Source organism: Elephantulus edwardii, unplaced genomic scaffold, assembly GCF_000299155.1.
Source record: "Elephantulus edwardii isolate Elephantulus edwardi_28Jun2011 unplaced genomic scaffold, EleEdw1.0 scaffold00184, whole genome shotgun sequence".
NCBI lineage: Eukaryota > Metazoa > Chordata > Mammalia > Macroscelidea > Macroscelididae > Elephantulus > Elephantulus edwardii.
The window spans coordinates 5,210,949-5,220,981 of record NW_006399934.1 but is presented as its reverse complement, the minus strand read 5'-3'; the positions used below and the strand labels follow the sequence as shown (position 1 = coordinate 5,220,981).

The following is a 10,033-nucleotide window of genomic DNA, read 5'->3' as shown; positions in this document are numbered from 1 at the left end:
TAGTTTGGTACAATGGTGAATTCCAGGACTGAAATCAGTAACAACCAGATAGCTATCAGAAGATTCAGTTATTATTATTGTTATTATTAATTCATGGTGGATTAAAGAGAAAATAAAGTTGAAATAACCTTTTAACTTTGTGCTTGGTTGACTACGTATATTTTGAACCATATGCTGAGATAGTGGGCATAGAAAATAATTGCATTTGAAACTATGTGAGAATGAATGGACTTTCAGAACTTTTAAGTTTTAAAGAATTGTATAACTTATTTAGAAGTCATGTAGAACTCTGACATTCCAGAGATCTTTAAGAATAGTACAACAAATTGTATCTCATTTTAAAGAATCTTTTGATGGCTTTGCCTTTTCTCTGTTCTAGGTCATGAACCTCAACTGTTCCTTGTGGCAGGAAAACAATATGTCTGTCAAACGCTTCGCTTTTGCAAAGTTCTCTGAGGTCACTGAACAGTGCTTCCTCCTGTTTACCCTCATCCTACTCATGTTCTTAGCATCTCTGACAGGAAATGTTCTCATAGCTCTCGCCATCTGGACCAACCCAGTACTGCACACTCCCATGTACTTCTTCCTGGCCAACTTGTCTCTCTTGGAGATTGGCTACACTTGTTCTGTCATACCCAAGATGCTACAGAGTCTTGTGAGTGAGGCTCGCAGTATATCCCGGGAAGGTTGTGCCACACAGATGTTTTTCTTCACATTATTCGCTATTAGTGAATGTTGTCTTTTGGCAGCCATGGCTTTTGACCGTTACATGGCCATATGTTCTCCACTCCACTATGCAACACGAATGAGTCGTGGGGTGTGTGCTTATTTAGCGATGGTTTCGTGGGCAGTGGGGTGTATAGTAGGTCTGGGCCAGACAAATTATCTTTTTTCCTTAAACTTCTGTGGCCCCTGTGAGATAGATCACTTCTTCTGTGACCTTCCACCCATCTTGGCACTTGCTTGTGGGGATACATCTCATAATGAGGCTGCAGTCTTTGTTGTGGCTGTCCTTTGTATTTCCAGTCCATTTTTACTAATCATTGCTTCCTACGGTAGAATTCTAGCTGCTGTACTGGTTATGCCCTCACCTGAAGGTCGCCATAAAGCTCTTTCAACTTGTTCTTCCCACCTACTGGTAGTAACATTATTTTATGGTTCAGGATCCATCACCTACCTGAGGCCCAAAGCCAGTCATTCTCCAGGAATGGACAAACTCTTGGCCCTTTTCTATACGGTGGTGACATCCATGCTAAACCCTATCATCTATAGTTTAAGAAACAAAGAAGTCAAGGCAGCTCTCCGTAGAACTCTGGGCAAGAAAAAAGTATTGACAAATGCATAATAAGCATGTCATGACTATACAATGCTGCTTTTTGGGAAAGTGCTTGTACATCCTAAGAATAAGTAAATTCATTGAATATTATGTTCTCTTCTATTGTATTCAGAGCTTCTTTAATAACAGTAATTGCAGTTTTGAGACATATCTGTACTCAGAATTGAAGTTTTAATTGTTAAATTATGTAGAGCAATTGGATACTGACTTTTTTAAAAAGGTCAGTCCAATAATAGAATGATTTACAAAATTTAATTTTTAAATTTAATCTATGTTTTTAATATACATTTCCAGATTATATTTTGGAATGCTCACAAAGTCTTAATCTGCACTTATGTATTTTCTCACACCTTTCACATCTGACTTCTCTGGTCATTAAAGAACATGTTTCTGCATCCATCCATCACATTTCTTTTATATAAATGAATTTTAAATCCATAATGTCATTATAGAGTGCATTAAATTCTTCAAGTTGTTTTAATTCTTTGTTCATCTTTAGTCAATAATATATGATACAGAACAAAAGTTATCTTTTTGTGAATGTGAAATCATAATAATAGTTAAACCCTTATGTTCCTAAAGTATATGTTACAGACTCTTAAAGGAGAACTATGAAAAATTGTAATAAAAAGTTCTATACTGAAAGTATTTTAACAAGAAAAAATAATCCTAAATCTGACTTAAATAATTTATTAAGTAATTTAAGACTTTTACATAGTGAATAAAACAGTGAGCTTCACATTTCAGAAATGGTAAAGATGGTCCAAGGTAGAGTAAGTTTCAGCTCTGTTTTTAATAGAGTCCTTATGAGTTGTAGACTACACAACATCTAATACCAACAATGTACAATTATATCTATACATTTGAATTCCCATAATATGGGCTCAAATAAACTCTCATCTATAACCAGTTTTTTAAAAAATCTTTTTGTTAGGAAAAGAAAAATTTGTTCAATAAATGGTTTTAGGAAATTAGATTTTCCTAGAAAAATGAAGCAGTATATGATTTACACCACACACAAAGCCAAAAAAAAATTGAAGACCTAAATATAAAAACTAAAAATCATAATGTTTTTAAAATAAATTATCAAATGAAACATGCCAGAATTAAATTTTAACAATTATTCAATATAATAGCATAATTACATTTCTTCTTAGGCACTAACTTTCCCAACCTACCAGTGATAACCTAACTTGATTATGATATTCATTCATCTAATAATAATTTATTATTATTAATAAATAGTTATTAGATTATATAAGAATAATATAATAATTTATAGAAGTACATTTTGAAAATATAGAAATATAAAGTCTATATGTTGTTGTTGTTGATTTCCTTTGAGTCAAACACAACTCATAGGCACCCTATGAACAAAAGACCTGAAGCTCCTCTACAACTATCGACATTTATTGAAGTTCATAGGGTTTCTGGAGGCACGCTATTTGGAAGTGGATGCCACTTCTGCTTCCAAAGGTCTATATAGACAAGTTATATTTCTTTGGCCTCTGATTAGATTATGTTTTTCTCTACTGTGTGTATATTTTAAAATTTTTCTCAAATCACTACATTCAACCCCATATTATCTTCAGCTTACCTATTTATTTGTATTCGAATAATTCCCTAGGGACAGTCACTGTTAAAGCACTGATTATTTTTATAGAAAATTTATAAAATATAAAGTACAACAAGTATGCCCTGATCAGTGTCTAGTATTAAAGCCAATAGAAATCTTGACAATATTCTATGAATAAATAACTATTTTGAACATATAAAAGCAAAATCATTATCTTAAAATTGAAAACAATGTCAAATGATTAGTTCTGTTAAATCTCTTTGTCATCAAGTCACAATCAACTCAATGTTGAGCCCCCACTGGGTTTCTGAGCCTTTAAATCATATCAGAGGAAATTACCCACTTTTTCCTCAGAGCCATTGGTGGACTCAAACCACCTAACGGGTTAAACCTTTGCTTTAGCAGCACAACTCCCTAGAGACTATGCTCCACAGCTCCTTGATGTGTATGAGAACAGATGAAAATTTGATGCTCTATACGAAAACAACTTTCCATAACCTATCAAAGTATAATATATTTAACAATACCAAAGAAATGAGAAAGCCATTTGTACATCAACTTATTTCTTTTTGACAAATTTAAACATTCAAATTTAATTATGAAATTTGTGTTCACATGTTATTTTAACATTCTGTTAAAGACCTAAAGTTATGATCAAATGATTGAGAGCAATACTGTAATGATGGATGCATAAAAGAGCATCCAGAACATCTCTCTTGGTTCTTCCTCCTTGAATGAATGAGATAAGGGAGGGAACTCCTGCCCAATAATCCCTGAATTTAGGAGTGGCATCCAATTCCTAAATAACATGCCTCCGGAAACTCTATGAACTTTCATAAATGTCAATAGTTGTTTTTTTTTTTGTTTTTTTTTTTTAAATGTCAATAGTTGTAGAGGGATTTCAGGCCTTGTGTTAATAGGGTTGCTATGAGTCATGCTTGCCTCAAAGGCAATCAACAACACAACAACAATCCCTGAATATACTTAGTCCTGCAGGTCCCTACTGACTGAATGAAACTCGCAGTCCTCTAAGCCAAAATATTAGATGTTTGTTGGTTTTGTAATTGTTGCTGTTAGATGCCATTGATTTGGCATCTACTTATAGCAACCTTTGCACAATATATTGAGCCTTGGTCCAATTCTCTTCCATCTGCACAATCTCTGCTATACAATTGTAATCACTGTGTCAATCATCAGGATCTTCTTCCCTTTAACTGACCTCACACCATTTGCAAACATGATTATTTTTTCAAAAAACTGGTTTCTCCTGAGAACATGCCCAAAATACATGAGACTAAATCTCACAATCTTTTCTTTTAAGGAACAATCTGGCTGCGCTTTCAAGCAGATTTCTTTGTTCTTTTAGCAGTCGGTGGTATGTTCAATGCTATTCACCAACCTCACAATTAAAAGGCATTATTAGTTTTTCCTAAGTCACCTTATTCATTGCCCAATTTTAACATGTCTATATAGCAGTGGAAATGTTCCATGACTTAGGCCAGATTAACTTAATATTTAAAACTATATTCTTTTCTTTTTTTTTACATTCTTGATCTTCAACACTTTAAAAAGTTTGTTGACAAGGCCATGGAAACAGACCAAATGTCTGACCACAATCAAATGGATTGAGAATTTATGGTACATTCACACAATGGAGTACTACACGGTATGCAGGAGCAATGATTTTGTAAATCACTACCTAACTTGCAAGGGACTAGATAGAGAACATTATGTTATGTGAACAAACTCAGTGTCATAAGGACAAATACTGCATAAAAACCATTATGTTAGAAATAGAAAGATAATTAATAAAACATGTATGAGGATCTAAGGGAGGGGAGGATGAGGAGGAGCATTGTCAGCAAGCAAAATTATGCTATCTGCATATTGCAAGAGGTTTATGAGCCATCCTCCAATCCTGATAACAATTCCTTTTTCACAGAGTTCAACTCCACAGATAATTTGCTTACTATGCATTGCAAATACACCTTGTGAAAGAACACACTCCCTGAAGCACACTTTCTTTACTATAAACCATTCAGGATCTCCATGTTCAAACAACTCTTTCTTGGTATATGTAGAGATTTTGCATGACTACAATAAGTGTTCTGTAAATTCTCACTTTTCTCAATGTTATCCATAATTTATTATTATATAAATAGTCAAATACCTTTGCGTAGTCACTAAAACACAAGTAAACATCTTCTTGGTATTATCTGCTTTCAACCATATCCTTCTGACATAAATAATGATGTTCCTTATTCCAGGACCTCTTCTAAGTTCAGTTGGAATTTCTAGAAGTTCCTTGTTAATGTACTGCTCCAATAGATTATGAATTACTTTTAGCGAGGTACTTGTGTGTGATATGTGAATTTTCTAATTATTCTTGTATGATCCATAGTGATCCCTATGAACAACAGATCAGAAAACCTGCTCTATCCTGCATGACCCTCACTATCGTTACCGCACTCAAGTTCACTGTTACAGTCACTTACAATTTCTATAAAGCATCCCCTGAGTCTAGTGCTAATATCTAGAAAGCAATCAGGGTTCTTCTCAGATAAACTCAAATTTACGCAGCTATAACCCAAGGTCTACTTTCATGGAGTATTGTTGTTGTAGTGGCTGTGAAGTAAAAATTGACTCATAGCTGACCCTCCAGTGGATTTTTCAGAGGCAATAAATTGCACTGTCCATCCTTCTCCTTCAGAGTAGCTTGTGGATTCAAACTGAGTGGAAGATTTCTTTTTGTAATGTGAAATCAGAATTGCTACAACTATGTTAGCCATATCATTGGTCACTAGCAGTCTTTGGATATAAAAATTTCTTTGTATTGAACTTCTAACCTAAGCATGACAGTTCAAAAAAATACATCAACAGTCACATGTGGAAAAGTCATAGCCATATGCTCAAATAAAGATTTCAGTCAATAAACATCTTAGCTAGCTCAGTTATACCCTTGTAACACACAGGGCCACCACATGTCAAAAATCTATTCAGCAGTAATGGTTTAGTACACTAACCTGGGATGTATGAAAGTGCACACATTCGTATGTACATCCTTATAATTAGTTTCCTTTTTATGACTATAAATTAGACAAATAAGGTGATATAAAATATTTCAAAAATGAGGTTGCTTAATTAACTTCAGCATTTCATTCAAAGTTTATTTCACACCTTATTTTGTGTAAGTGCGCCTCATAAACTAAAGGATAAACTGTATATATCTCAAAGTTCTTAGGAAGTTAGTGTGTGCAGTTCACATACCTCATTCTCTTAGATCTTTATCAAGCAGCCTTTTCAAAGCTGTCTTAACTTCTTTGTTTCTCAAGGTGTAGATCAAAGGATTAAGAGAGGGAGTCACTACAGTATAGAAAAGTGTGAGGAATTTACTGTGATTCTGTGTGTACTTGCTCTTAGGTTGGATGTAAACACAAATTATCGTCCCGAAGAACAAAACTACAACAATCAGGTGAGATCCACAGGTTCCAAATGCTTTCCTTCTGCCTTCAGCTGATTTTATCCTCAACACACTTCTCACAATACAACCATAGGAGACTAAAATGAGTCCCAGGGGTACAATCACATAAAGGACAATAGCTACAGCAAGCTCATTTTCAAGGAATGTTGTGTCCACACAAGCAATTTTGATGAGAGCTGGTTCCTCACACATAAAATCATCCACATTGTGATGGCTACAGAGGGGTAATTGAAAAACAAGTATAGTCTGAACTGTGGATTCCAGAAACCCACTGACCCAGGTCACAGCTGCTAATTGTCGAAGAAGTTTGGGGTGCATGATAACACTGTAATGGAGAGGTCGACAGATAGCGTTGAAGCGGTCATAGGCCATAACCGTCAGAAGAATACACTCTGTGGAGCCAAGACCCAAAGCAATGTATAGTTGGATCACACAACCAGTGTAACTGATGGTCTTCTCAGGGCCCTTGAGATTCCAAAGCATCTGTGGAACAATACTTGTGGTAAAACAGAGGTCCAAGAAAGAAAGATTAGAAAGGAAGAAGTACATGGGTGTATGTAGTTTAGGGTTCAAGTATGAGACCAAAATTATAGATGTGTTTCCCATCAGGGTCAGAATGTATATGACAGAGATGATTAGAAGGAGGACTATCTCTAGTTGAGGTTGGTCAGAAAAGCCTAACAAGATGAAACCTACTGGGTTGCTAATGTTTGTCACTTTCATGGCTTCTTAATTAAGAACCATCTTTCTTGGTCATTCCTAGTTCATTCCTGTAGGAAAAAAAATAGGCTATAATAACCAATGGAAAAAGAACAAACATTAAAACTAGAGCCTTTAGACATGAGAAATAGAAAAACTATAAAATAATGCAATAACTTGATGGATTTATTTGTGAGAGATATCTATATCTATCTGTCTGTCTATCTATCTATCTACGCACACATGCATAAAGTCATGCAACACCAAAAGCATTGAAAAGAAAACCAATTTTGTGTATTTCTCTGGTATTCTATGGTATATTTGATATTATTTATCAGCTAAAAAATGACCTTGTCCTCTCTCTTTGAAACACTGATCTACTATCACTAACTATGAATATTATTTTCTAGGAGAATCAAAAATATTTGATTAGTAAGAAAGAAACCTCAGTTATGTAAGGAATACTTAATACAGCTGCTAATGAAAAAAGATCAGCTGTTTGCACTGACCAATTATTGCTGAATTAATGGCACACAACAACTGCTCTTTGAGAAAAAAAAATGAGGTAACCTGCTTCCAGAGAGCATGGTCAGTTCTAATCTATGCTACATGTTTGCTATGATATGGAAACTGACTTAATAGTGAGTTTTGTTTGATTAAGCAAATTATTTACCTCTGAGACATTCATGCTGCACACGTTTTAGGATGCTTTCATGAAAACAGGTTCTTAATTCAGCCATCCAATACAATCCAATGATCTTCTATGAAGTGAAGTATATTTTGTAGAATTAATTCACATATTTTACCTGGAAAACATAGTACAATAACCTTCTTCTAAAACTCTTCCAGTTATATTGAATCTTGAGAAGTTATGGCATATTTGAGTCAAAAGAGACTTTGTGGTACACTTTCTTTGACTTTCATAGTGATAATTAAATCATACTCTGACACTTGACCTTGGTGAGTTTATTATGAATATTATTATATTCCATTTGGGATTATAATAATAAAAGGACACTAATGGTCACATAGCTTAACATGTGTCTGAATTACAAAAATATACATACATACATTAATACTTAAAATCAGATTTGAGGCACATACCAAATTACTTGGAGCTAAAAATATAGGCTCATAATTATCTACTTTTGAATGGGGGGGGACCGTTGAAAAACATTTGCTCCATACAAAAGTTAATGATGTTGAGCAATTGGCATAATTCATAAACTGAAAGATGCATGAAATGATCAAGAATTAGATTTCTACTGGTAGTAAAACAGTAGATGAGTGGACTAATTTTTCGTCCTTTTGGTTTGTTACAGTTCTGTTTTTGCACTTGAGTTATTGTGTTAAAGAAAAACCAGTACTTTCAAGAGAAAATTTCAACCAGAAGCTTTTCCTCTCTCTTTCACCTTCTTGTTAATGGAGATGAAGGTAAGCAGATCTATGTTTGTAAGGTAAGAGGGTACTCAAGTTTCCATGCTTGAGAATGTAGTAAATATTGTATCATATATATTGATTATGAAAATTAGCTTCTGGTAAATCATCAGTTGATTCCCCAACTTTTTGGAGAACATTTCATTATTTCCCCCCATAACATGAAAAAGAAAAGCTACCTTCCAGGATGACTAATGCGCTGGTGGTTTTTATGAGGTTTCAATAGTGGTCACAGATCCAGGATTGTTAGTACGAGAACCAGGTGTCACCCTCTACCATAATTTCTTTATCCAAATTATCTTCAAGTAAATATAGTTACCTTATTAACAAACATCTCTGGATTTTTTTTTCTTTTCAGATAACTATATTGGACAGAAAACCAAGTCTCTGGAGGGAATATAACCTCAGAGACTTGTACTTATGTTTCTAGTAGTAGGCAATTAATTTCAACCATTTCCTAAACATGCAGAGGTTGTTACAGGCACACAAAATTTTTTTTCTGTGAATACATTCATAACAGAAACCACAACTGAAATTTCAGAATTGAGAATATCCTATTAAAATGTCCATAAGATTAATAATTTACTAGACTTGTTTTAAGATTATGTTCTTGCTACTAGATTTCCAAAATTGTACATATATTTGGATATGATGAGAAGAAAGTACACTGTAATATTCAATATTAAAATAGAAAATTGTAAATTCATAAGCTTTATCAAGGATTAATGGTAAGGAGTTGCACTGTCAGCCCAGAGGCAAGTTGTTGAAATTTGCCAGGTGATTAATGGGTAAAAGATGGGCAATCTTCTCCACAATTTATAGCCTCTGAAAACCCAAAGGCTGATCAGCTATGAGTTGATTCTGACTCAAATGACACAAAGCAACAACATCCAGGAAAGAGTAAAAGTAAATCATTTCAGAAAGTAAGTTTGCTCTGCATGTAGCATTGCTGTGACATCTTTAAAAGTAGACAATGATTTTTATAATAGTTTTTATTGCATACAGCATACATCCTAAGTTTTGTGCAAAGTAATACATTAGGAAGAAGGAAGGACAAATTAAAAACTTCACGTATATTTGTTTTGGAGATCTTAAAATTTATTTTTCAGTTTATATTCTGAAAAAGGCTATGTATACAGGAATAATACATAGCTTGATTAAAAATATTCATACTTAAATATAGGCAGAAAACTACCAGAAGTCCAGGCAAGGTTTAGAAGGCGTACTAGGGATATTGTAGCTGATGTTAGATGGATCGTAGCTGAAAGCAGAGAATACGAGAGTAATATCTATCTGTGTTTCATTGACTATGCAAAGACATTTGACCGTGTGGATCATAACAAACTGTGGCTGACTCTGAGAAGAATGGGAATCCCAGAACACTTGATTGTGCTAATGCGAAACCTATACTTGGACCAGGAGGCAGTCGTGAGAACAGAGCAAGGGAACACTGCATGGTTCAAAATTGGGAAGGGCGTATGCCAGGGATGCATCTTATCTCCAT

General features: G+C 34.3%; 2 protein-coding genes across 2 annotated transcripts; one reads left to right on the top strand and one right to left on the bottom strand.

Annotated features, from left to right (window-relative positions):
- Positions 1 to 382: 382 nt before the first annotated feature.
- Positions 383 to 1,345, top strand: LOC102855414 (olfactory receptor 10C1-like). Its single transcript, XM_006896310.1, has one exon. The coding sequence runs from the start codon at positions 383 to 385 to the stop codon at positions 1,343 to 1,345; it is 963 nt and encodes a 320-aa protein (XP_006896372.1).
- A 4,835-nt stretch (positions 1,346 to 6,180) lies between these two features.
- On the bottom strand, positions 6,181 to 7,116 carry LOC102855009 (putative olfactory receptor 2B8-like). Its single transcript, XM_006896309.1, has one exon. It carries the CDS (start codon positions 7,114 to 7,116, stop codon positions 6,181 to 6,183), a length of 936 nt encoding a protein of 311 aa, XP_006896371.1.
- Positions 7,117 to 10,033: the final 2,917 nt, after the last annotated feature.